Genomic DNA, 27,755 nt, shown 5'->3' with positions numbered 1-27,755 from the left:
GGCGCAACCGTAACAAGCACCGCCCAGATGCGTCGCATCACCCCATGGTTTCCCCCCGCGGAAAGGTGTGGTCAATTTTTTTCACAGACAAATGGCTCTGGGGGAGCGCTGACCTGGCCACACAAGAGGTGGTCACGGCCAGAGCCCTGGGCGTCGCGGGGCCTTTTGGGTCTCCGCCACCGCCCTACCCGTAACCCAATGTTAAAATGAAGGGGTACCACCTATTTACTTGCAGGGAAAAACTGGAAGGAGCTTTCGGAGGCGTTCAGTTGGACATCAATCAATCAATCAATAATTTCATTAATAAAGGACCGAAAAAATACAGAGAATGTTTGATCCGAGAACGCTAGTTTCTGGTCGAACACGACCCTTTTGCATTCTCAACTCGAAGTATTAGGGTGCCCTCGCGTTGTTTAGTGTTTATGGTATTCTTTCATGTTAAACCGTGTTGCAAGGGGGCAATGCAGTAATGTTGGTTTCCAAGAGACAGTTCTTTAAAAATTTTAAGCACTGTTCCATTTCGCCTTCATAATTCCTTTTACACGGAAGGGATTATCGGTGCACGGGGTGCGATGCTGAAGCGAAGAACTTCTTCGTTCGTCTTAAAATCCGTGTTTGTCCGCTTGGTCGTGGGGCAGGCGCCCCGACCCGAGGAGTAAAGACCGGAGAGGAGAGAGGATGCGTTGTTGGAGCGTGTGCCTGGTTGGAGCGTCGCTTGCGGCGCTCATGGTGACGCCTGCAGCGTCGAAGGACGTGGCGGCTTCCGGAGACCTGGCTGCGCAGGACCTGCAGCTGAACGAGGTGAGTGCACGGAGAGGCAGGGAAAATGAGCGTCGAAGCTGAGCTTTTTTTTTGGAGCGAAAGCTTCACCACGCTACATCTTTCATGTTGAATTCCAATGGCAGATCCGGAGCGGTCACCGTGCTCCACCGGGGAGCGCGCCGACTCCGCGAAGAGCAGGTACTCCGGAGCTGCCTTAGGAACGCAGCCGCTCCCGCCGGACCAAAGTGCCGAACCGTCACGGGAACAGGAAATCCCCAGCATCCTTTGCGTCGCGCCTTCCGGAAATTGTCTGTACTCTGGTTCCCGCGGGCGCGTTCATCTGCGCAGCTGGAGAAGGCAGAGAAGGCGTGCACTGGCCGGAAGTGCAGACGGCGGCGACGTTGGCGACGTCACGCGGTAAAAGTAAGCCGAGTGAGTCCCAGCCGACTCGGCCGATTTAGGCCGAGCAACTTTTCTTGCTCCACGGAGCGATCTCGGTTGTGGCTGCGCTCCCGATCTGCCACTGGAACAGGATTTGGTTGCCCCCGATCTGCCATTGGAACGTGTCTGCTCCAGACAGAGCAGAAAAGTTGCTCCGAAAGTGCTCCAAATCTGCCATTGGAATTCAACATCAGTGTTGTTCATCGCCTCGCAAGGGACGTTCACCCACCGGCACGCAAGCTGCGCCCTCTTATCGCTACTCTCGCTCGGAGCCTCGCTTTTGCAGTATCACGTGACTGGGCGAGGGGGAGACGGCTGCATTACCTGCGCTTGATCGCTCAGCGTCGGCTGGACTGTTTGAGTGTGCGCTTCAGCGCAAGCCAGAGGACGAATCCAGTCATCCCGTAGATATGACAACATGTCAGGCTTCAAAATCTCAAGCAAAGACGAACTTTCACGCAACAGTATGTGGAAAGCCTGTGCTCTCGTTCGAGATAGCTGCGTCTAGAGGTGTTAAACCTGAACAATTTCCGTTTCTTTCAGTGCTTATGTATGCGGGTCATGTCATTCACGCACAGAAGGTTTTAATTGGCTCATCACCAATCCGCATGTCTTACACCATGGTTTAGCCTAAGGCTGTGGCCTGGGACCACTAGCTGCTTATGGGATCAATTGATAACTGAAAAATTCGTGGCCCGAATCAATTTCCAGCAACATTATTTTGAATAAGGAAGATTTAAATCGAGCCCATAGGAAGAATTTGGATTTGAAAACAAATATGGTTTAGTGCCGTGCAGGTCACAAGCATTGCGCTTTACGTATTATGCGGAACTTGCTTGCGTTTTAATGCGTTGACTTTTAGAAATAATGCTGTCATTAGAACGAATCCAGCGTATATAACTAAATGAAATAAGGTTATTTTTGTTGGTTATGCATTCATATTTTAAAGCAAAGCTTTCTACCTCAACCAGCCAACGGTTATTTCGCGGGGGAGTATTTCACTCACGGAGCACACTGTAGATGGCACGGCAGATTTACCCAGCGTTCCCCACACGGAGGTGCCGGTGGGCGCGTCGGCAGTACGGCTTTGTCATCTGTTTACCGACGGTTATTGCTTTGGGCCTGTTTTAGCGCGCCTTCGCGTCCATTGCGCGCTTCCTTCGCACGGCTTGATTAACTTGTTCGACAGCACCTGCTGGGTAACCCGCACCCGACGGAATTAGGTGCTCCTACGGCAAACATACGTTAGGGATTGGTTTGCAGGGCCGGAAAACAAAATGTTCAAACAACATCTGGCCGATAGAGAAACGTTACCTTTTGCTCACGGCTTGCGACGAATGGGACTTTGTTTTCTAATCTGGTGAATATCAATTCGGTTGTGTTTTAGAGGTATGACAAAAGGCGAAAGGACCAACTGGTTCCGACAAATAGCGATTATAAAACTTCCCTCCCCTTTCTCGTAATTCTGAAACTTACTAGACTAAGTAGTTTAAACCGGCATACATGGGAATCATCAAGCTAACATGCCGAATTGTTTCGGTGTCTGAGCTAGTGTCGCCCGGTGGTGTAACACCAATCTAGCACATCAGGATGGCTAGGTTCCGCTGTCTCACCCTTCGAAAGACGCTCCTCTCCGCTTTCTTTCTCCAGACTCACGGCCGGGCTACAGCGGCGGCGTCCGCTGCTCTAGCCCGGCCGTGGCCGACGCTGCTGCAGGGTTCGGGACGCCGCCCCCGCGAAGTTCAGCCAGCGAGAGCGATTGGAGCGATTCAAACTTCACGGGGCTCCAACGATCTTCCGGGGGTATGAAAACCCGCCCGGATCGAGTATCGTCACCCTTCTCCGCGGCATTCTTCGGCACCAGACTCTTCGGAGGCACCGAGTGGAGAGGTGCTGTCGCCTTTGTGCGAGTCACGTAACGTTTGCTTACCCTTGTACATACCGTATATAAAGTTCACTTGAACTTTTCGTTGTCTCGAGAACTTATTCGCTCTGCTCTGCGCCGCGTCGATAGCGGACGGAGCAAGGTAACGCCGCTACACCGGTGACTGCGCTTCGACGGCCAGTCGCAACATTGTAGGCTGCTGTGAGAGGGCCTAGTCCCACCCAACAGCGGTGACAGCGTCGGGATGGCTGATTCCCAACATCGGTGACGAGCTGGATGCGAGTCACAACCTGGGAGCAGCGCTGGGAAGGTCATTCCCAACAATACACACAAAGCATTGTGTACGTTCTGCCGCAGGTTCGCCAGGCGCTTCCCGTGCTGAGCCGCATGCTGCGTCCGGCGCTGCAGTCGGCGCTGGCAGCGCTCGGTGCGCACCTGGGCTACAACGTGTTGGGGGGCCTGGCGGTGCTCTTCACCAGCGCGGCCGCCCTGCTCTACTGGTTCCCAGGCACGCTCGGACACGTCGGACTCGTGCCAGGTACGCGCTGGTGGCAAATGGCTGATAATTTCTCTTAAATAGCTTGAGCGCAAAACCCAAAGACGGTAGGCAGCGAAGGAGACAGCACAAGCGCTAACTTTCAACTGATCTCTAATAACAAATTGGGGTATGCGCAGCATGTTCCACAGTAGGGTATCAGGTACGCATATGTGTCAATCAACCGAAACGCTCGAAAAAAAAATCTCCCCGAGTGTAAAAGGACCACCGACGTATTACTTATACAATTATCGCCATTTTGCTTGATATAAAATGCTTCCACCAGCTCCCGAGCGGACGCATCTCTGCTCCTACCCAGAATCTTAATCTTACCCAGAAGTGGCTCACATTTGTACGCTTCGCAATGCGCGGGCAAATGTGCATTTCCTTTATTTTTTATCGACAATTCATGTTCCCGCGTGTTCGGTCGTTGATACATCGGCCGGTCTGGCCAACAGAAACTTTCTCGCATTTAAGTGCAATTTGATACACGACGCCTATGCACAGTCCACAAAGGGTCTAGCATGCTTCTTGTCTTGGTTTTTGCGCCTAACATATTTAAAAATTATGAGCCAACCAGCCCTGCAACAAGTTTTGCTAAATTACCTGGCTTATTATGCTGCCGCTATACCGGCGGTTATTGTTATAGAGCCGTTGATCCCGCCGTGGTGGCCATACAAATGCCCAGTGCACGATATTTCTAGGCAGGTTGAAGGTCCTCAGTGCGTATAAATTAATCAGCCGCCTTCCCACTATGGCAAGCCTTTCAGCCAAAGCGTATATCAGCATAAAACATTGCGGAAGGCGCCGGCATTCTTGTCCTAAGATTTAAGACGCGATAGCGGTACTTCGTCGTCGAGGGGGAATTCTAGATCTAGCACAGGGCTGATGCACTCACCATTCATGTTGGTGCTCATGAGGGTCAAGTGTGAAAGCGAGGTTTTCAATGGGATTTCTTCATTTTCATGCGCGAAGGACACTCTTTTGTTATGTTTCGTATTGCCCGATATCGGCCGTCTGATGACTAGATTTCAGCGCACGTTAGGGATCCCCATCACTCTAAGAAAAAAAGGTAGAAATAGGGAGGAAAATGCGGGTTTTCTCCCCCAGCAGCCCAGCGACTTTCTCCCTTTAGCTCATGACACGTGGCGCCCTCTGTACGGCCTTCACATAACACGGACACGGGGGTCATACGTTCTCCCCTGTCGTCTGCGATCTGCCGTCGGAGCCGACGCCGACAACGAAACCATTCTTCGTTGTACAACGGCTTTCGCCGATCGGGCGGACGCGATTATTCTATGCAGCATCGCCCCTGTCATGTGGTGCTTCCTTGTCCTCTCACTGCTTTTTTTTATCACCGTGTCCTGGCCACGCAAACGCACGCTTCTCCAGCCGTGTGTTTCGCGCACATTTGGGGTATGCTTGCTGGGTGCGACTCGCGTGCGCCCAGTTCAACGTTACCACCGCATTTGTGGACGCTTTCTTCTCATTCCGAACGGTAAAAGAGAACAGCGATTATACTAAACTGCCCCTTTCTTCATGAACAAACACGGACGGCAGCATACTGATGTATCAGTGACCAACAACCAATGTATCAGTGACCAACAACCAAAGGAGCCCTGCGATAGCATTTCCGCTGCCGTCTATCAATGGTTGCCAGACCAGCGCTGCGCTCTTCGCTAGAAGAGCGAAGGCAAGGCAATGAGTGTCATTACTCAAACATACGAGCCCTACTGTTTCGTTACACGTTTTTTCTTCTTTGAGCTATTCTACTACTTCTTACAAAACCTGAAACTAATAATAGGTTCCAATTGCACGAGTTACATTTGCCGAAACACAAAACACAGGTGAGACTCACGCATTGCTGCGGGTTATTCGAAACAACCAACAAGCTCATTGTTCCTACTTGCACGCTCTACAATGAGTGTTAAATACTTTGTTGTCGCTTATGGTGTACTTGTGGTTTGTGGACACGTGAAAAGTGTACTATGTGTTTGCAATGTGTATGTATACGTGTATTATGTATATCTGCGCTGTTGTCTGCTGCGTGTATTCTGCGTTGGCAATGCCTTCAATGAAGTGTATGTTGCTGCGTTGCCCTATGTTTCTTCCCAATTTGTGCCCTCCAGCGTGCGGCCTCTAAAGTCGCTTGATCGGACTCTGTAACGTTGCTATGTTAGCCATAGAGCAAACGCTTTGATGCAAGCGCCAAGTGATAGTGATGCTTAGCAGCTTCCCCTCCTCCTCCACAAGTGTTTTTTTTTTTGCTTCATCTATCGGTTATTTTAAACGGTAGGACTGCTTTACTTCCAGCTCGCTAGATGGGGAGCAGTGTCATCTCCTCGCTCGGACAGATGCGGCGGATCCGTTTTCTGTACCGCCTGCACCGCCTTTGCGGCGAGCTGCACGATTGCAGACGATCTGCGTTTAGATGCATCAGTTGCAGGAAGGTAAGGCGACTAACCACAACTAGTCGTTCTCTAACGGCCGCATTGGATGCTTGTGATCTCGTGAGTCGGTGAACGGCAGGATTACAAGCGTTTGCGAAATGAAGGCAGCATTATGCATTCAATCGTTATGACTCCTCTGTTTACAGCGGCGCGTTCGCGCTAAACGCATAGACGGAGCGCTTAGCGGGACGGATGCAAATCGCGCATGTGGGATTGCCGTCATGGCTTACTAACTGCAGTTCTGGTGCGCGGTAGGCAATGTTTTGGGCATTTTAGCGCATTTTAAGCGCAAACAACCACAATCACATACCTATTTGTACTTCCTGGATCCTCAAACCGATCAGCTCGCTAGGCCTTCCTCGCATAACAAGCCTTACACGGGTACCGCCGCCAGGGGAGGAACGCTCCTCCATTAGCTCACGAAAGGGGGAAATCTTCCTCCACTCTTAGGGGGAGAAACGCGCTCCTCCCTCTTATAGGGAGAATCTTTCTACCTCTTAGGGAGCAATATATGATACATTCCTGTTACCCCCTAAGGGAGAAACTACCACATCATTTTTTTCGTAGAGTGCTGGTGGTCAAAATTAATCCGGAGCCATCCACTACGGCGCGCCTCATCGCCTGCGTTGCGTCGGCGCGTTAAACACCACAATCAATCAATCAATGACTGAGCGATTCGCTAGCGGCCACCGAATGCTAGCCATGCCGTTTGAAGTTGGGCCTGGCATGCCCACCGCATCCGTCATCCGCGGCGACTGAAAACATGACTAGTCGGTACGACTACCGACTGCGGGAGAACGAATTTCGCCGTGCATGCGCGACGCTGGCTAAAGTGAGCTATTCGTTTTTTCTTCACCGCGGTATCATTTTCGGCGAGCCGGCTTTCCGGTAGGCTTCCTGCTTTCCCACATATGGGAAGACAAATATATTCCGGGCAGATATATCTAAACTCACCGAAACGACAGACAGCAGAGTGGACTCACCAACTTCAAGAACAAGTACGCCTGAAACCCTTCACGAATCGGTCACCAAAAACTAGACGACATAGGTAATTTGACATAATTAAGATTTTGAAATAAGCGTAAGGTGTGGCGCACTGTTTTACGAACCTGGGGTTTGAAGTGGGCACCGCAGGGTATCGCTACGCTGCGTCCGATTCTGGTCTACATCGCTCTGTTGCCGGAGATAATCTGATGCTTTTGAGACGTAGAGAGCTTCAATGTAAAAACAGCTATTCGGGCGCAGCGTTTGGCGTTAACAGCGCTGCCCTAAATAGCGAAATGTACCCAATAAGTGTTAAACCCCTGTCTTCAATAAACTACGCAACAAATGTCTTGGGTTGGAAACAAACTCCCTTCACAAAGGCTCAAAACAAAACACTGCTGAACTGCGAACGTACTCTCAGGACCGCAGAACCTGCAGATCTCCGTTGCAAACTAAAGACCGAAAGTGCACAGCGAACAGCTGGACCGTCACACTTCCGACTTTTAAGTAGAGAGGTGAATGAAACAAGGCGCGAAACAACGCAACAATAACGAAAATTGTTTTCGTGTTTTTGTTGATACAGAACGAAATTCTTTTTCTAAAAACAATGGACATGTATTTTTATTTTGAACAATTATTTTACTTGTAAAGTTTTGTATAATAAAGTTACTCAAAGCTCACGACGTAAACAGTCGGCTGGAGTCCCAAGTACACGGGTGACATTTTTTAAATTTGCTCACCGAATACGGTCAATACTTGTTATCGCTTGCGTAGTTTTTCAATGCTGATTTAGGCTGATGCAACGAAGTTATCGTATATGGCTGCGCCTTCGTCAATAGTTCATTTGCAATGAACTATTATCACTAAAACTATGTGTAAATGTATAGTTTTCTCAAAACTTGCACAGCGACAAATACAAGTATTGTTGCGATCCCCAATACCTGACTTTTGATAGCTGAAGAGGGAAGCCGACAGAATGGGGAAGTACCAAATATTCTATGGAAGGGAAAGAGAGAGAGTGAGGGAGAGATATTCTTTATCATCTTTATGGACCTTTATGAAGCTGGCTTTATGGACCTTTTATCTTTATGGACCTTTATGGGCCTTTAACTTTTTGGGCCTTTATGAAGTCGTGGACCTTTATGAACCTGGCCCTGTCAGCCGAGCCAAGCTGTGTGGCCTACTACGACAGATGAATGCGGTAACAATGATGAATATAATGATGAAAAAGAACATATTATTTTAACAAGGTCTGATCAAGACTTGTATCTTTACGTAGGCCAATAAGGCTTTTGTAGCCCAAGAGGCACGTTTGCAGCAACCGCAACGACCTAATACGTCCATCAGTTCTAGACTTAGCTAAAGCGGCCGGCCCAGAGACACTGAGAGACACGCTCTTTGTGTCACGCACAATCACAGATGAGGTGTTGCAGGTCTTCAAGCACATCGCCCTGTAGTCACAGTATGGATGAAGGAGAAAATTCGCGGGTAAAGAATGAACCTGACTGACTCGTGATAAGGAATATTTGGAGAGGCCTTCATCGTGCAAGAGCGAAGGTAAGGATATAAACCCGCATGAATCTATGCACCTCATCCATATCGCTAAATACAGCGTCCCGGGGATCCAGCCTTCATCGTCATAATCAGATATTGGACCGTCGAAAGTACACGGTGTACGCGGAAGCACATTTAACACGAGAATACGCCCGAGGCGAGAGCTTTGGGGAACAGTGGACACTGAAACGCGTGGTGCTCTGGCCACTGAAATGCGCTCGAACGGAACACTGGGACAAGCCGGAGACCAGAGCCGATGCGGCAGCGGTTATAGCGTGACCAATACTGGAAGCACTGTGTGTTCTGATCAATAATTGTAAACGCGCATGGCAGCGCCCACAGAACCATTTTCCCGCCCAGAAATAACTTGTGATGAAACATTTGGCACGATTTACCCCAACACAATCCGATGGCGTTTCCTACTTCTGGTTGCATTTGTATTTAATGCATCTCCCGAATAAATACAACCGCTTACGAGTCTAGTCAAGGCAGATTTATTCAAGCTTGGAAGAAAAAAAAATGGTTGGACGTTGACTGGAAAGCAAATAGTTCGCAGATTGACACGTGTATTTTAATTAACGCAAGTTAAGTAACAGTGCATTTAATTGAAAAGGTAGTGCTGCACTGACAGAAATACGAGAAAAAAGAATACGACGAAACGTTGGTTATTAGCTTGGTTGAATCACGTCGTAAACATCGATGCGTTGACCCCGTCATGCGTACAACCGGATGTCGAACGGTGCCCACTGGTCCAAAATCTCGGCTTTATGCTGTCAGAAAACGTAGAACAGAATCCCAAAGAGTACGCACATACACACACACTTTCGACATTAATGGCTGGCTACTGCAATTTCAGCCGATTGCGGAAGCACACCACGCACATTCCAAGCCGCCCAAGGCTTCGAGATTTGCTCTCGCTAGAGCTCTCGCGTCGGAAATGCGTGAAGCTGTCCTTGCTATAAGCACGTGATTTGCACCTTGTCATGTTGCGGCATATTTTTGACCTAGGGCATACACTGACGGTTTACGCAGACTTGTGAACGAACTCCACTAATTCCAACCCCGAATTATTACGGAAAGCCGTAAAAGCCCAAGAGAGCACGCTGAATTACCAAGCGCGGGTCATCTTGCATTTTTTAAGGCGAAGCGTTGCATAACAGCGTGCGTGTCCGCGTAAAAACGCACTACAGGGAAGCCAGTTTTACACAGTGGCTTCACAGAACAGTGATGACGATAAGCGAAGGCACATCGAGCTCTTAAAAAGTGTCCCGTGGTCCGAATCAAACCTAGGTCCATCGCGTTATGAAGCCGAGGTCAATTCAATGGCGTCATTCCCACACGGTCGAAACAGTTTCGATTTTGGACTGTGACTTTGACTCAGGTTGCATGGAAAGAGGGCTTCGCGTTTTAACCATCTTGTTCTCCAGAAACGGGCTTTGATTTTTTTTTGGTTCCTCCTGGGTGCCTGTAAGCGCACAAAGACATTCGGTTCCCCCTTTCCCTGACGGGGCCCGCCCACGCATTGTCACGTGGAGGGAGTGGTGTGGCCAGCGTTGACGTTGAGCGGATCCTTCCGGCCCCTTCCACACCTGCGGCTGGCCATCAACGTGAGCCTGCTGGCGTCGCCACCCGCGTCCAGGGCGGGCGCAGCCACTACCGCCACTACGACAGCGCCCACGGCCTTCTTAACGCCCCCTCTTCCGGTTGTCTTGTCGACACCGGCGGTCGCTACGCGTCGCCATGGTAGATGCCATCCTGATTCTAAGGCATGGTGTGATTAAGTAGCCTTAACAAAGACAAAATGCAACTTCGTTCAATTTGACTTTGGCAACTCACTAAACCCCATCCCCATCACGAAACCCGTTTTCTCAACCAAAAGAACAACGCAACGAATATATCTGAAAACTCAAATTTGACACTGCAGTGACGTGATACGGGCAGTACTGACGTATCACGTTCGAGGATTAAAAACACTGGTATCAGTGAGTTGCCTGTGCATTGCAATGCAAGTGACGCAAACAAACAGAATCAGAGGCCCCCCCTACAGTCACCCAGCCATGTCTCTCGGTGGTGGCTAAGGTCGGCTGCCGACAATCTCACATACAATATTCTGTAGCGTCATAGACAAATTCCGGGAAAGTGGCGGGGGGGGGAGGGAGGGAGGGTCGCCACTGCTTCATCGTTTTCATTAATGCCGCCATTATTTGTTCAGAGTTGGCGATAAAATTCGTGTCATTGTAATCCGGGCAAAACTGTCTTCTTTAATCAAGAAAAATCGTATTTGTTCTTCACGGCCCCCTTAAATATACCATGGCATCGGTTTTAATCCCGCAGCATCTGAATGGGTAAATCGAACATAATTGTGTTTGACGGTATGCGTACGAGAGAAATATGCACGTGATAGACTGGCATTAGGGACGGACTGCGAGCCCCGCCAGGGAATTAGGGAGGCGATTGTTTTGGGGTCGTTTTCTAGGAGGGAGGAACACCACATCCTTATCCATACTTTAAACATGTGGTGTCCATATTTAAAAGGGACCTCTGTCTAAACTGGTCTTCTCTAAAAGGTGTTGCAGTCGTCCAAAAAACGCCACAAAATGTGAGGAAGCAGTTGTGCACCTTGGATCCTCTAAAACTCCTCTTGAGTACCTGTCATTCGCGTCAGGGCTAATTAAAACAGGTTAAGTCACTTGTCGCAGGCGCAGATAAAGGTACAACTTAGTCGTGTGGCATGGGCCGCCTAGTTTAAAAAACTACATGTTGAAATCAAACGCTCTCATCAGTTGAACAGCCTGTTTCTTGCCATTTTAACAAAAATCACCGACAGATCATGTTTTACTCGGGATCAAGTCGTTCCCCAGTGCTCTTGCTCCCCCTTAACGACTTATCCACATTCCTTGACTTGTTGGTCACTGTACCACGCCACCAACCCGAATAGGATGTGATCTCTCATAATGGACGTGTTGCCAGACGGTAATCGGGGAACATTGGATAATCAATGTCAAACTTTCCACTTGAAACACACTGCTTGCAATGTCCAAGCCATTAGTAGGATAATGATGAGTGCTCTCGAATTTAAACGCTGCGAGAGAAAGCGGAGAAAAAGAAGCCTCACGAGGCACGAAACGAGGATCGGACAGGGATTTAATGCGAGAGTGTTACTCGACTCACTGAGCTGATCCATCTGCATTCGCCTAAAAAATACCAAGAAAAACTACCGAGCGCACTTGAGCGTGCGTCTAAGAGGAGCGCCCGGCGCCGTCGAGGCGTGTGCGTGGGCCCGTGCCACGTGAGGAGCTCGCAAAAATAAGAAAAATACTAAGCGCGCGTGAGCGTGCGCCTCGTGACGAGCGCCCGCGTCATAGCCCAACTCGCCCTTACAAAAATGGTTATTGAGATTGAATTGAAAGTCAATTGACTTTACTCAGTACATTGTGTTGACAGTCAATTGACTTTGAATAGAAATTTTGTATTGAGTTCTCGTTGAAAATTGGCCACCGCGTTTCAATTGAAACTCAACGCTGAGTTTCATTTGAAAGTCTATTGACTATAGTCAACATGTCTGTTGATTTCCAATTGACTTTCTGTTGAGTCTCAATACACTTTTCCTGTTGAGTTCCTGTTGTGACGTGTCAATTGAAAGTCTATTCAGAAAAGTCTGTTGAGTTCCAGTTGAGTCTGTGTTGACTCTCTATTCATTCTCCTGTTGAGAAATGTCAAATGAAAACCTACTGAGCATATTCAAGACAGCCCGTTTGATTTCCTGTTAGTTTTTTGTCAAGTTATTTCAACAATTGCATAGTAAAGTTCAGTTAACTGTACTAAATATATACTAAGTCTGCTTCAATATTGCAAAAACATTCTAAAAACTGTCGTCAAGGTGTGCAATGAGCAGGCGAAATAGTGAGGTGTTGCATGGCAAAGCTTGCTTTATTGCTCACGAAAGCATCACGGGAGGGCTGGAGCCTCGCAGGGTCCACTTGCCTACTTGACTGTGTAGCCTGCAAAATACAAGAAACAGACTTGTTTGTTTGCACCAGTCAAGTACGAAATGATGATTGCATCCCTTCTCATTAAGCATGCTGGTTTAAGTACCTGGCTATTTTAAAAGTTACCTGGCTTGTACGTTTGGAAAGCAGGGAGATAGCAGTTCAACAAATGTATAAGCTTTCCTCAGATTTTAATGCCGTAAGCCAAGCTAGCCGCATCAATTTATTCTACAATTGGTAGGGAGTGGAATGCCTTTAGTTGAATGCCTTCCGCATTAAGGCGTCTGAAATCTACAGGAACGACTATGTTTCAAGGCGGCAGGGGGCCAAAAAATCACCCGCATGGGTCCGTAATCGTGTCTTTCACATCTTTCAGGCCCAAAAGAAATCCAAATAGGCCTATCAAGACTGGTTGAGTCACTACCTGACACGAGAAACCCCAAACCTGTGCAAAAGCATACCTGTCAACCTGTGGATTTTGTTTTTTGAAATTTTAATGCTTGAAATCTCGTAAAACAAAATTAGAAAATTGTCAACTTGCATGAACTTGTTTACAAAACAAGCCTTGATTAAAAACTAGGATCAGATGGTACTGTAATCTAAAGTTACTACATCAGACAATCATCGCAAATGGCTTTATGAATGGATGAGCACATAATACTTTGTGCTTACCGACTAGTGGAAAAAAATACATGAACCGTGATGGAAAAAAACGGGCCAAAAAGAACGTGACAGGAAAAATGCATAACTTGAATTTCGCAGTCTTTTACACTCTTGTAACGCTGAAGTATGGTGTGTGCCTTGCAGTACGTTTACCAAACAAGTAGCACTAAGCAGCAGCTTAAAGGGATCATATGAGACATGGGTATATCCACATTTTTGCCTTCATCATAACAATGCCAGAGGGGTATACCAGTATAACAAGGCCGTCTAATGCCAGTTTACACACAAGGAGAACACGAAACAGTTTTGTTTGGTGAGGGGAAAAACATCAGTTTCTGTAAATGAGAAATAATTTAAAAGCTTGTATCCTTTTGCTTGGCGAGATTTTCTATACACTAGCAGCACTAAAACAGTATAGTGATACCATGCCGACCAATCACTTGGGTAATTCCTAGAGGCAGAACATTTGTCAAAACAGATTGACTAAGCCCTCGCGCAATGCCAGTGTAGCATCAGTCAGTGGCACGTCTGATGCCTCATTCAGCCAAAATGTTATTCAGTGATTTTGCTATTCCTCACACCACATTCAGCCCAACTTATTCAAAACTGCTCCGAGAAAGGCAGTCAGCAGGTTGTGATTAGAAGCAATGGCAAATTTCAATTTACGCTAGCAAGTCGAGCAAGTGCTTAAGTCAAAACTGGTATTTATCAGTTTGAAAGTTTGACGCCTGTGCATGTTCTAGCACAACCTGCCTAGCACCTGTGACAAAAATTGGCAAATGAGAAATTCACGTAAAGATACATCGAGAGAATTGGCACTTAATGGTAAAAGACTAATATATGACAACAGTGTGCAGTCTGTTTCCAACTACTACTAACGCAGCAGGTTTTTTTCTGCATTGGTTTTAAAGCCAAAGTGTCTGCTTGCCTTTAGGGTGCCGAGGTAACACGTCAGACTTGTGTAAAGATGTTTTGGGTTCAAACCCTACCTTCTGCGGATACATAGTCTCTATTTTCCAAAAGCAATCAATGAATTTGTTATATTCTTGGGCATTATTTTTTTAGCTGGAATGAAGTACGGTTTAGGCCACATTTGTCACTGCTCTGCACTCAGGGAACGCTCTTTCTCCAAGCAATCGTTCAAATTAATACGCAAATATATTGCTGGCTGCCAGCACTTTAGCTTGCAAGTATATTTTACCGCCATGTCTCCTAACTGGTTGAACACACTATCCTGTTTGTGACTGGTAGATCTGCCTCTCAGCCTAGCGCTGTCAGGTGTGCTTGCATGGCGCAGTATTCGTGCGTCTGGTATTGATCCGACAGGCACTTGTTCGGTTCAACCTCTTTCATTTTTTTTTTCATTTTCGTTAACTTCGTTCGTCAAACATTTTATTTATCTTCATCATGGTGTTCTTTCTTTTTTTATGACACTTCGTACTAGGTAATTCATGGCTGCTGCTCCGTTCTGTAGCGGCACTGCATCTGGGATTTTATTCATTCGTCAATTGCCTTCAAAGGTTTTGTTAGATCTTTAGCTTAAGATACATACAAATATAGAACACGCGAAAGCAATACAGCAGCGCGGAAGACAGTAAAACACTGATTGATGTCAAAATGTTGTGTGCCGGTACAATAGCCTCCCCCTTCAATTTGTTACACTTACGTACAGTATTTTTGCAAGGCTGAAGTGAAATCATACCCATTAGGTCGATCTGGAGACGGCGGGAATAAAAACACTGTTCATATACCGACAAATAACCAAGTCGTGAGTATCGCCATTCAGGTAGGTCTGCACAACATTTGTCATGATGAAATGTACAGTGTGCGTCAGGCTTGTCTAGGGCAAGCGAGCGCACGGCTCCGGAGCGTGCTGGCGACATCTGCTGATAACTGCTGGGTTAGAGATAGCTTGCCATTGCGCGTGCGCGGATCTCGGACAGGGTCGGGCCGGTCGTCATTTCGCATGGGCCACTCTTATTTGCAGACGCCACCACCCACGAGGGGCACTGGTCTTCCCCAGTGCCAGCCATGAGCGGTGACAGGCCAGATAGACGCGCCGTTTGACGCGTTTATCGCAGGCAGTTACGTAATCGCATAAAGCAACGAGCGCCAATCTTCTGCATCTCAAGCGCACCAAACGGAAAGCACGCAACAAGAATTCACTGCAGGGCTTTCGGTCGAACCTGTTGTGCGATTACGTAAGTCCCTGGGGTGATAATGCACCGCGTCAAATTACGCACTGATCTCCGGCGTCACCGCTCACGGCTGGCACGAAGAAAACAAGCACCCGTTGCGGGTGGTGGTGTCTCCAAATTTTAGAGGCCAAAGCTGAACGACGACCGGCCAGGGCCTGTCCGAGATCCACGCACGCGCAATGGCAAGCTATCTCTAACCCAGCAGCTATCAGCAGATGTCGCCAGCATGCTCCGAAGCCGCGCGCTCGCTTGCCCTTGACAAGCCTGACGCGCACTGCACAGGAGCGCTCGGAAAGAATAAACTTACCTTATAACAACGTCGCTCCCAGCGGCGCTCCCAGCGTGGTGAATTTGACGGATTCCAAAGCGTGGCTAACAGGGAAGGTAACACCTCACTTCGCAAGCTTCTTCACCGTACGATCACAGCGCACAGACACAACACGACACAAAGGATGTTCACCGGCGGTAGAAAAGCGCATACGATGGCTTTTCCTTCAATAAATTCGATGTATCGCCAGCTGCACTGCAATGTCTGACCTTCGATGCTCGTTGAAAAGATTCGCACATGGCACATAAATCGTCAACAACACGAGCAAAGCTGTAAATTTGCACAGAACAGTGAGAACGACCGCACAGCGTTGGTGCCCGCACATCCGGGACTGCGAACAAGCGACTTTGGCTTGGCTTCGAGTCGGTTTGCGATGGCTATGCCACGGCTACGCATTCTTGTGAAAAATTGAGCGTGAAAACATTGACACGAGATATTAAAAAAAACCGACGGCGGCTTGTGAGTCCTATGTTAATATTTACGATCATTGTTTATAGAATTATTACCAACCCGTCGAGCAGCAGTAATATTATTTTGCAGATAACCGAACTCCGCCGAGGTCGCGATGTTGGCTGTTAGCGCCACTGGCGGCAGTGGCAACTCAGCGTACTAGACATTCGCGGGGAATCTCGGAGGCCATGTCGCGACAGCGCGGTCACTTCAGCTTAGCGTGGGAGGATGCCAGAGGAACCAGAAGAACTGGTTATCGGCGGGTGTGGAGGTGGATGGTACGTCTTTTGTGTCCGGGCGCCCGCGCCCTTCCAAGTTCCCCGCCTCGGCGAATGGCAGCAGAAGAGAGAATCCTTCAAAACAGCTTTGAAGTTCGTGGTCTGCTTGCGGGCGCAGGATATCTGTGAGGCGCTTGTGTTTGAGAAACATTCCGCGGACGCGTTGACATCTTTAAAATACTTTTGTTAGCGAGAAAGCGGCTCGGAGTGTAACAAGCGGCACGCCAGCTCACTAATTTGTTCGGTTTCTCTATTTTGTTTTCTTTTTTTTTTGTAGTGACGTGCAGCAGGGTCAGGCTCGTTCTTTCTTTTTGTGTCCCTGTGCAGTAGAGATGAGTTGTTAATCAGCGCTTCAGTTTGTCTTCTCTTTTTTCTTCGTTTGTTCGTTTAGTTCGTGTGAGCGGGGGCGCCTTATGAAAGTCTCTTCCGCTTACGAGTACAGATTTCTTTTGCCGTGAAAGAACTGTTTTCACCTGTTTTAATAGAACCAGTGTTGTACGGAACGGCGTTACAAGTAACGGCGTTCCTGGAACTAGTTCCTTTTTGGAGGAGCGGAGGAACGCCACTGTTCCATTAAGGCTCGGTGGAACTGTAACGGTAACTCGTTACGTTTTTGAAGGAACGGCAGGAACGGCGTTCCTGCCGTTACATGCTAGGATTTGGCTGTTTTTGATGCCAAGACTCGAGTACAAAAATCCACAAGTCACTACTCGGTTCCTCTTCCTATAAGCTGGTCAGTTTGCCCGCCCTTCAGCCGTACGTGCTTCCTCGATTGTCAAAGGCAGAAGAATAACCACGCAGCAGGCCGCAGCTTGTGCTTGCTTTCATGCTGGTTGCTTACGCGGCGTTCGACGGGTGAATAGCGTAACCGCGGGAATGCTTTTCACCCTTCATCGTTTGTCTGGGAAGGCCAGGATGCGCGTTTGGCCGATAGAATTGTTCCCTGGCGGGGAAAGAATAGAGAGTTTTAGCAGTCCGTCCGTCCGTTCTGTCGTATGTGTCGTTACTGGGTTGACCGGGACCCGGCTGGGCACTTGGGCATTCGTCGCGGTAGGGGGATTTGTCCCGCGGGCCTGCCTTCGCCATGTCAGTGCCTCCGCACCCTTCCTTCTCGCCCTTCCGCGCGCTCAAGAGAAGACCGGTTCCGGCAACCCGGTAAAAACGTAGCCAACGAAACGGACGGACTGCTAAACTGGATCCGGACATTTCGGTGTCGGACATTTCGGTCCAGGACGTCTCGGTGTGGACATTTCTGTGCACGGACATTTTGGTGCACGACGTCTTGGCCCAGACATTTTGATTGAGCGGATGTCCCAGGCATTCTTTGAACATTTTATCTTTAATATTGCAATTTCGTGACTTGATATGATTTTACGTTCGAGACTTGTGCTTGCGCCGCCGTTCGTAGAAACGAACGCTAAACCCTGGCGGAGCATTGCCACGTGAAACCCAATTTTTGTAGCAGATGGTAAAAATTAACGTTGTTGATTCGGACCCGTTCAACCATTTTTTTGTTATTTTAACATTCATGTGAACAACCCTAATACTTTAAGTGTTACCACTTAAACAACCCTAATACTTTAAGTGTTACCAAAGAATTCAATCGGCTGCATAACAGGTGTCCCCAGGAAGAGGTGTTAAACAAAAATATACAAATGTAGAATTTCTAAAAACACGTGGCAAAGATCAAACATAGCATGACTCAAAAAAATAAATTCACTGCTCCAGATTGTTGTCCATAACCCACGTTAAGCGGAAATAAAAATATAACGGCTGCCGCAAACAGGCGAGCCCCTGATAGTTTGGTCGCTGAAATGTCCGTACACCGAAATGTCCGTACACCGAAATGTCCGTGCACCGAAACGCCCGTACACCGATATGTCCGTACACCGATATGTCCATACACGGAAATTTCCGCACCGAAATGTCCTGCACCGAAATGTCCTAGAGCCGTCTGGAGTTTGACCGGTGCTCCCAGAAAAAATTCGCCTAGGAGCGTTTCTTTTGATTATCTTTATCTCCAGATAATCTGCTACCGGTGGTGTTAATATTCGTATAATATACGTAGTTCGATGTGAGTTTTAAATGTCTTACTTAATTTCGCCCCAGGATTATCCGACACTATATTTTAATTTAAACACCTAATTGTAACGTTAATGTAACGACGCGTTCCAATTTTGGAAGTGGAGCTGGAACGCGTTCCTTTCGCAATAAAGGAACTTGTAACGGGAACTCGTTTCAAAATTGGCAAGGAACGAGGAACGAGCTTTCGTTCCTATTTTAGAGGAACGTGTACAACACTGAATAGAACATAGATGCGCGTTTGCTCCTTGCGTGATTCTCTGTATTCCACACTGCAGTTCTACAGTTGTTATCGTAGACAGTTCACGGTATCCTCAAGGAAAGTTATGTATGCGAGGTATATTGATTTGTTTGACTACGAAATTTAAGGCGCCGACGCTACACTGGCGATAAGGCCCGCAGCAGTGGAGGGCCCCGGATTCACAGCCCGAGCCCGGGGTCTTAACGTGCGCCTAAATCTCGAACACATTGGCGTTTTCGCTTTTTGCCTCCAAGAGAAAAGCGTTCTCCGCGATGGGGAACTGAACTCGCGTCCTTGGGCTCAGACCACGGCGGGGTGTAGTTCTGGCTACCCTAATGAAGTTCACGAGTGAACGACGATGAGGCCAAGCTTGCGTTCGCTTGATTTGAAGGCTTGTTTTAAAAGTTCGCTGTATACAAAAATTTAATTGTTCTTTTTTCGACGTGTAGTGATTTACAACAACGTTTTGCTATTTTTTTTCTGAGTATGTATACGCACATTTTCGTTACTGGAATATTCTTTCGCGTTTGGGTTTGTGAGATAACTATTCATTTCTGCAAAACAGTGCTGTTATTATCGTGCCTCCACAGGAAAACACTGAATTATCGCACTAGGATGCGGTGTCACATATGACTTTTGTAGATGTAGCAGATGAAATGACTTTTTAAATCTACCTCCTTCCCCCCGCCCCCCCGGAACACAACGTATCACAGCATTGTATGTGTGAAAAGAAGTAGGAGGAGTTATGACTTTTTTTTTGTCCCCAGAACTGGGACCCGAGATGTGTAGTCCCCCCCCCCCCCCCCTCCCCGCCTTTCTGTTTTTTCCCGGCCGAGATATGCATGCTTCATGATTCCACACCAACCTTCCCGGAAGACTGACTTCGAATATCTCCACTGCCGCTAAAGCGCCCCAAAGCGGAACCTTAGCAGTACTGGCGATTGCTCACCCATTATGTCAATGTGTGCTAAGGTATAAAGAAGAAAATCAGCTGCTATAGCAAGGAAACGTTTCCGCGGGAGTCACGTGCCAGAAGAGATGAGTCACTGGAGTTTTGTCAATGTTTATTACCTCCATTGTTTTGTGCATTTGTCAATGTTTATTACCTCCATTGTTTTGTGCAAACCATGTTGCGGCAGTATTTGAGGAAATGCATTAAAAAATTGTCTAATACAATTGATTTCCCCACTTAGCAGGTATAATTATTATTTGTGCAAAGATATGCTGCTGGTAAAGGCTACTAAATTACCCTACGGAGTTTCATCAGTGTTGAAAATTAAGCGCGAACCATAAAACATGGAAAAGAAAGAAGGACACCGGTATAATTTTCAACAATGTACGTTCACCAACTAGTTCGACTCTCAATCCTACTTAGTTTTGTCAGTAGACACTCTATTGAGTTTCAATTAAAGGAAGACATTTGACATTCTGTTGAGGTTTGTCTATTGAAACCTTGTTGACTTTTTATTGACTGCACTCAATAGAAATGTCAATGTAAAATAAAAAAGTATAAAAGTAACCTAGTAGTCTTAATTCCGTAGACACAGTGGGCAGCGCTGAAAAAAATAACCCTTCAAAGTGTATGTTTGAGCCTGATTAGTTTTGTCCATTGGTTCTCCAACGAGTTTCAATTGACTGGTGTCAATTGGTTTTGTGTTGCGTTTTCTCAATAAAAATCCTTTTGAGTTTGTTCTGACACATCTCAATAGCCAATTGAGTTTGAATTAAGTTTCTGTTGATTCAATAAAAACTCAACAGAAAAATAATTGAAACTCAAAATCCATTTTTGTAAGGGCGCCCTTCGAGAACACTCTGCCAAGCGTTTGTGACGGGATATCTTGCATGCTCTTCTCTTCGCCAGTTCACGTGCGCTCGCGCCTGAAGTGGGGAGTGCACAGACGCCGAGTTCGTCTACAGACGCCGAGTTCGAGGAGCCGGTTGCCGCGGGTTGTAGCGCGTGCTAACGCGGTTCACTTTGGGAGAGATGTGGAAGGCTGCGGACAAGACAATCCGAGTCTCGGAGAGTCACCGCCAAGTTAGGAAATCCATGTTAGGTGCAACAGCCGGGTGTCCGGCGAATGGAGCGGGACTACCAGCTCTGCTGTTTCTCAGACTTGCACCCCTAGTTGAAGTTGCGCCAACTTTTTTTGTGTGTGGGCGTTGACCGTACGGATTAGCGGTGGCTGACCGCTCGCAAAAGGACTTCCTCACCGCGAACCTGAAACGATGACGCAGAAGTCATAAGAAGGATCGTCCATCTAGCTGAAGCTAGAATCGGCCTAACAAAGCTCAGCTAGTTGGTACATATTTTTAGGAAGAAGAAAACGCGGCGAAAACTAGACGTAGACGAAAAAAACGAGGTAAGACATACGTCTTAGCTCGTTTCTTTCGTCTACGTCTAGTTTGCGCCACGTTTTCTTCGTCCTAAAAATAGAATCGGCCGCCAATACAACCAGGCTATGGAAAGGGGGAGGCGTGCCAGTAGGCGTCTCCCAGACATTTATGCTACGGCGAAGAGAGAAAGGATGTAGAATTTCAGCAGGCATCGAGCCTCTGCAGCGTAGTTCCTTCTCTCCACGTCGGTGTTAGCACGTTGCTCGGCAGACACGGCCACGAGCCGCGCTCAGAGCTGATGCGATCACACCCGCGCGCCTTTACAATCTGAACTGACGCCGACGCCAACATTGCTTACCTACATGCGAAAAGAGAAGGGAATAGGATATCAAAACTAGCAAGCCGCCCCCCAGTGTGAAGAGAAATTAGCATCTGTACGGGGCAAAGAGCGCCTAATTGCACAAAATGACACGTTTGCTAACCAAATTTCCCGCGTAACTCTCACCCCCACAAGTTCTGACAAGCGACTGGGCAACGCTGTCAAACGCCGGTCCCGCTAAGAAGTTTACAACATACGTTCTGAAACTCTCGCATTCTCCCATTCAGTACTAAAACACTGAAACTCTCCCACTCACCAAAATGAGCAACAAGTAGCAGCTGCATGCTCTTTGGTCAACGTTTTATGCCACAGAAGGTTGGATGCACTCTTCTTTGGTTTGAACAGGAAGTTGTAGAAATAATCTCAATACCGCACCTACCTTGCTTGAAATAAAGTTTTGTCTCCCGCTCTCTTGTTTTTTCACTGATGCTTTGTTGGCTTAGAAGGGAAGCGGTTCGGTGGGAAACTCTGGAACAAGTCCAGCTACAATAAGGAAAATGGAGCTTCAGGTTACCGTGTTGCCAACTAGGTTACAGCGTGAAATGGCATTTCACTTCCCAAATACATTCCATCTTCGTGTTCATTCAACAGTATAAATCCCAACGAAGGGAAGGCGAGAGAACGATTTCTAAGCGACTTGAAAGGAAACTTATATCGCTCAAACGAGCTGTACTAGCTTTCACACTTCAGGATAGTGAAACAGCGCCGTGGATCAGGTATCAAACTATATAGTGTGGAAAACATTCGTTAAGCTTTGGGAATGGGCGGTACACGTAAAGCATGAGGCACAGCTGGGGACCATCCGTGTGATGGAGTGGCGGCCAATATACAGAAAGCGCAATAGGATTCGGCCAAGGAATCGATGGAGCAAAATTCGGAGGCAAAGGGTGGATTCAGCGAGCACTCGATAGACGTGGATGGAGATCTTTGGGAGAGGACTTCGCCCTGCAGTGGACACAGGCTAATGATGGCGATGCCATCCTAACGTGACGAACGTTGATGCTTGGTCGATTTGGTGTTTCATATTCTTGATTTCCCCGGGCCAACGAACCAACAAGGACGCAACAAGGACGCAACAAGAACCAACAAGGGAGCGCAAGACGGACTGGCGCAAGCACACCAGTGTGCTCCCTCTCCCTCTCGGCCTTAGAGAGAGAAAAAGAGAGAGAGAGAGAGAGAGAGAGAGAGAGAGAAGCTCTTTATTAAAGAAGGAAATGCAGAGAGGTTCGCCAACGTGCGTACGTCGACATGCTACTCTGCAAGAAGGGGAATGGGGAAGAGATATCCGTTAGCGCGGCCAATTCGAGACCCAACATGACGCCACTCACGTGTGCAGCGGGTGGCAGGCGTACGTTGCTGACGGAGAAAGGGGCGTCAGATAGGCCTTTAAATGAGCATTATTGCCTCTACTCGTTTCATATACATACATTCACTTCGTTCCAGTGCGCTATTCGTTTGCCTCCTCGCAGGCTGGCTGGGTGGTGGAAACCAGACCGACGAGGACAGCGTGGGTGCGCGCTTCGAGGCAGTGCTGCGCCGCTACAACGTAGACCCGGACGCCTGCCTCAAGGTGGCCATGTGCTCCGTGGGCCGTGTGGGCGCGTCCTCCTCCTTCCCCTCCTCCGAGGGGGCCTCCTCTGCGCAGGCGCACGGGAAGCAGCGTCGCCAGGCGGGGCCCGTCGAAGTGTTCGACTCGATGCTCAGGTAGACCTCTTCGTCCTTGACCTTTGTATCAATCACCAGAAGGCACTGCGGAAGCATGGAGCGGCTTGGTTTTGGATAACATTCCCAAAGACATCACAGATGTTTTGCAAAAGACCCAGCTAAGGGTTGCGCTTGGGGTCTCGCCAAACTTGGGGTCTCACCGAACGACTGGAAACCAAAGTTGGATCGGCACAACTCGCCATGGAATTCCGAATGCTAGGGTTCATCTCCAGCGCAGAAAAAAACAGGGACGCAGTAGATAAAGACAAGCGCCCTTCTTCGAATGCTAGGGGTCACGTTGAGGGATACGAAAACAGCCGCATGGATGAGGGAAGAGACCAAGGTGGAGGACATTCTAGTTCAAATTAAGCGGAGGAAATGGGGATGGGCTGGTCACTTAATGCGTATGAGGCACAACAGGTGGACCATCCGTTTGACAGACTCCCTGCCAAAAAACTGCAAACACACTAGGGGTCGGCCGAGAGCTCGTTGGCGAGACGAGCTACCAAAATTTTAGGGGAAAACATGCACTAAGTTGGCACTCAACAGGCGTGGCTGGAAATATTTGGGAGAGGCTTTCGTCCTGCAGTGGACACAAACAGTCTGATGATGATGATGACGATGATGACGATGATGAAGTATAAAGGAAGTGAAGCTTATAGTGGCGCTATAACATTAAGCGTAGGCGCCATGATGATAGAGCGGTAGTTTATCTCGTGTTATTGTAGGTTCATCGATTGTAGGACTGCCCGTATTATTACAGTTGGCGACCGATTTTTCGGGCGCCTACTTCTTCGGACACGATTGATTATTCGGGCTTCATCGCGGCAACAGGACATTGAGCGTTTTGGGGACACATTTGCTTTTTCTGACGGCCTGAGTCGTATTTCCGTCGCTACACCCAACTCGAATTGTCAGAAAGAAGAGGACGTGTTTCCTAATCCTGTTACAGACATTTGTAGCGCTTTATTTCGATGTTGCTCATGCTGAATTAGATGTATTATGTCCTGACGTAGTTGTATTAGAAGCAGTTACAACCAGCGTACCAAGGCATACATGCCCCAAGTTCAATATTACAGCTGCCTAAACGATAGGGGCCGCAGATCAGCGGCTCACCACGAGTCTCTCTGATACTACGTTTCTTTCAACTGCCCGCCCAGTCAGTGCGGAGTAAACGGTTCTCGGTAATCACTGTCTGTAAGACTGTCTTCGCTCTTACAAGGCCATGTTGACGCGAAAATTTGTCATGTCGGTCTGTCACTGGAATGAGCGGGTAATGTTACCGGAGTTTTCTATTTAGTGGGCCTGTCATTTGACAGCGGTTGCCAACAAGTGACCCGCTAATGGTCAGTGAAGCGGAGAAGGGATCTGGAAAGGGGAAGGAAATGGGAGAAGGAAGAGGTAAGAAGGAGGGTAGCAGAAGATATTTCGAGGGAAGAGTAGGGATAGAGAAGTTAGAATGGGTGAGGGAGTTAAGAGGAGGAGGAATGGGGAGTGAGAGGGGTTAAGAGAGGGCGAAGACGGAGCGGAGGCAGAAGGCGAGGAAGACATAGGAGGGGGCGATAAGGATGAGTAGTAATCAGAAGAGGGTGACGGGCACAAGTGGAGCGAGAAATGGGACAGCGGCGTTAAGAAGCGGCATCATGGCATAGGCGGCGGAAACGAATGCTGTCGTCCGTTGACGTCATTTACAGCTTAGTTAATGCATGTTGGCGAGGTGTCAACCCCCGGGTGCCCACTGTTCTCCGCTCTTACGCTCAACCCAGACACAACAATTTTGTCTCACTCATTGAACGTAACGCTTCAAAGGAAGGCCCAGTCAACACACCGATGTAAAATAATGTTTTACCTTAAATACGAAAAGGTTTCCAGCGCATTGAAAAGTTTCAGTTCCGTTGTGCTCTCACTAATGTTAGTACCTGGATCAGTACTAACAAATAGCCATAAATATTTTTCTGTTGGTGTTATACGCCTCCGGTACAAAAAAAGAGTAAGAGGTCCTGCTATCCAACAAAATTTCAGCCGTTTTTCGGCTTTAATAAACCGACACCGTTCCTGTTTTGCTTTTTACAGTATAGTATATCGATTCGGTGTGTGGGTAATATAGGCAAGAAAGGGTGAAAGAAAGGGAGAGAGAGGGATCCGGTGCTCGAAAAAGTTCGGGAGGTGTTCTGACACCGAAACATGCCCCCTCCCCTCTCCCCTGGCTGTGCCCGTGACCAGGACAAACTGACAACTTTGTAGGCCTGTTGTTAGTCCTGTCCTTACCTGAACCTGTTGTTGTCGAACCATTGACGCCAAATACTTATCCGACGATCGCGAAAGATGTTTCCAGTGTAATAAGTGACGTAGGTTTTTAATGCGCAGCCTGACCTTCATGGACGAGGTTTTGCTGAGCAGAAGCCTACGCACTGCGCGCCAGCTGGGTGAAGCCGGCGGGGACTGCGATGCCTTCAACCGGGCTGGAAAGTGCCCGTTCAACGCTGCCGCGTGGAAGGTCCGGCTGTCGGCCATTAACCGCTCGCTGGCGTGAACTAGGAAACAGCGGGCGTCACTCAAGGCCCAACCACCCTTCTTGCTCAGTGATCTGCACACTACTTCGAGGGCCACTCTCCCTACACTATTCTCACTATGCGTGGGAATAAGCAAGAAGCACTACAGAAATGCCGTGAGAGTGTAAGCTGCTGCTTAGAAGACAAAACAGGAAATAAAGCTCGAAAACAATAATTGGTCTCGCACGACTGTCGTGGCAGTAAAACTGTCCCAAATTTTGCTTGAATAACAAGTGTAAGGCCAAATATTTCTAAGCTCCAGCATGGATCTCATCCTGCCGGGTGAAAAACGTCAACCTTCCGTGATTTGCTTGGCCACGTGTAAGTATGGTAATAAAAGCTTGCTTACTCTCTCTCTCTCTCTCTCTTTCCTTCAACGCTCTTTTTTAAACTCGTGTTAAACCTATATAAAAAGCTAGCACGGTAGCCCAATGACGCCACTCGGTTTGCTGAAAACCACTAATAAATCACAAATGGCTACCGGCGGATAACAGCGACGTCGCACCCTTTTGAAGGCAACCTTATAAACGGTAAAATTGTTTTCCTTCTCCGCCTTACCATTTAAAATTCTGTAGAATATCTCGGCAATATTATTCGCGTTTATGGCGTAGAAAACGAGGGCGGGGGTGAGATTTTCCAAGTATCCTATTTTTTCTTCAGAGTGGCTCTAACCGCATCGTGTAAAGATGCGTTAAACAAATGTACTGTTTTATAAAGGGTAAATTTAAACAAATGTGCCCCAAGTTTTCGCACTTATTTTCGTAAGTGATACACGTTCCCAATTTACATTGAAAAAGGTACACTCCCCGCAGGGGGTATCTGTTAAAGCAGATGTTTGCGTGTACTGTGCGACACCACGGACCCCGAGCACCCACGCTTAGCAGTGCGTGGCAGCGCCGTGACCGGGGAAAAGAGGGTCCTGGTGGTTGAGCCGACGCCGAGTGCTTGGACCTTTAAGGCGCCTTGGCGAAGGCAACACAACACTTTGGCCTCCGCTTCTCGTAGACGGCACCTCCGGTCTGACCCGCCCGGGGGGAATCGGCAGTCGCCTTTTCCTGTCCTCCCCTTCAACTTTCACTTTACTGTCTCCATTCTAACAACTTTCCTGTCGTCTCGTTCCTTCTTCAGTTTCCCTTATTCCTGGCGGCTAGGGTTAACCTTGTGTGGCGGACAACCCTGAGTTCAGCCATATTAGGTTATAGCCATGGTGTACAGCTGGCGTGGGCAGAACTTGCTCGCGAGTTACTGTCCCGTCCCCTTGTTGGGCTCCATGGTGGGCGGCTGGCACCATGGCCGAACAGATTTTTCATTTTATGGCTGCTTTTTTTCGCGCAACTGATCCCTCTCGTAAAAGAGGGGGTACCGACGTAACTGCTAAGTTTTTCACGAACAACGTTACCAACTTCCCACGCTTCCACGTGGTGCACAGCAATCACGCAGATAAAACTTCCCGACTCGTCTCACCGTTTCTAGTTTCTAACTCTAACTCTAGACTCTAACATCCACCCTAGGTGAAGGCTACAAAGTTAAAAAACTAGGTAATGGAGACCTCCTACTCGATCTGCTCTACAAACACCAGTGTGACAAACTACCAGGACTAACGTGTTTTGGTGAGATCCCTATAACTCTAAGTGAACACCGGTCACTCAACACGGTCCGCGGAGTCATCTCCGATGACGACCTAAAATACGTGTCTGAGCAGGAACATCTAGAAGGTTTAAAAGAACAGAACGTCACAAATGTCTATAGGATAAAAATCAAACGAGAAAACAAAGAGATACAGACCAAGCACATCGACTTGACCTTTGCATTCAGCATACTTCCAGAATCGGTTGACATAGGCTACACAAAGATGAAACTAAGACCGTACATTACAAATCCTCGCCGATGCTACAAAGCCAACGATACGGTAACGGCAAGCAGCAAGACACCTGCGCAAAACGTGC

The 27,755-nt window shown here is 48.0% G+C and overlaps 1 protein-coding gene across 1 annotated transcript; it reads left to right on the top strand.

Moving 5' to 3' along the window:
* The first annotated feature begins 726 nt into the window (after positions 1–726).
* LOC144163711 (uncharacterized) lies at positions 727–25,955 on the top strand. Its single transcript, XM_077694463.1, has 4 exons — positions 727–801; positions 3,389–3,626; positions 23,023–23,257; positions 25,625–25,955. Exons 1-4 carry the CDS (start codon positions 727–729, stop codon positions 25,788–25,790), a joined length of 714 nt encoding a protein of 237 aa, XP_077550589.1. The 3' UTR covers positions 25,791–25,955.
* The last annotated feature ends 1,800 nt before the right edge of the window (positions 25,956–27,755 follow it).

This window comes from Haemaphysalis longicornis, unplaced genomic scaffold (assembly GCF_048455015.1).
Source record: "Haemaphysalis longicornis isolate Haplotype H1 unplaced genomic scaffold, Haemaphysalis longicornis Haplotype H1 scaffold_13, whole genome shotgun sequence".
In the NCBI taxonomy this organism is placed as follows: Eukaryota; Metazoa; Arthropoda; class Arachnida; order Ixodida; family Ixodidae; genus Haemaphysalis; species Haemaphysalis longicornis.
The sequence above is the reverse complement of the archived record's forward strand: the minus strand, read 5'-3'. Positions and strand labels throughout refer to the sequence as shown.

Excerpts from the sequence above, each read along its gene's own strand:
- LOC144163711 (XM_077694463.1), top strand. The coding sequence starts at position 727 with ATGGTGACGCCTGCAGCGTCGAAGGACGTGGCGGCTTCCGGAGACCTG. Across the intron at positions 802-3,388 it reads AGGACCTGCAGCTGAACGAG|CGCTGGGAAGGTCATTCCCA; the intron begins GTGAGTGCACGG and ends ACCTGGGAGCAG. Across the intron at positions 23,258-25,624 it reads GTGTTCGACTCGATGCTCAG|CCTGACCTTCATGGACGAGG; the intron begins GTAGACCTCTTC and ends TTTAATGCGCAG.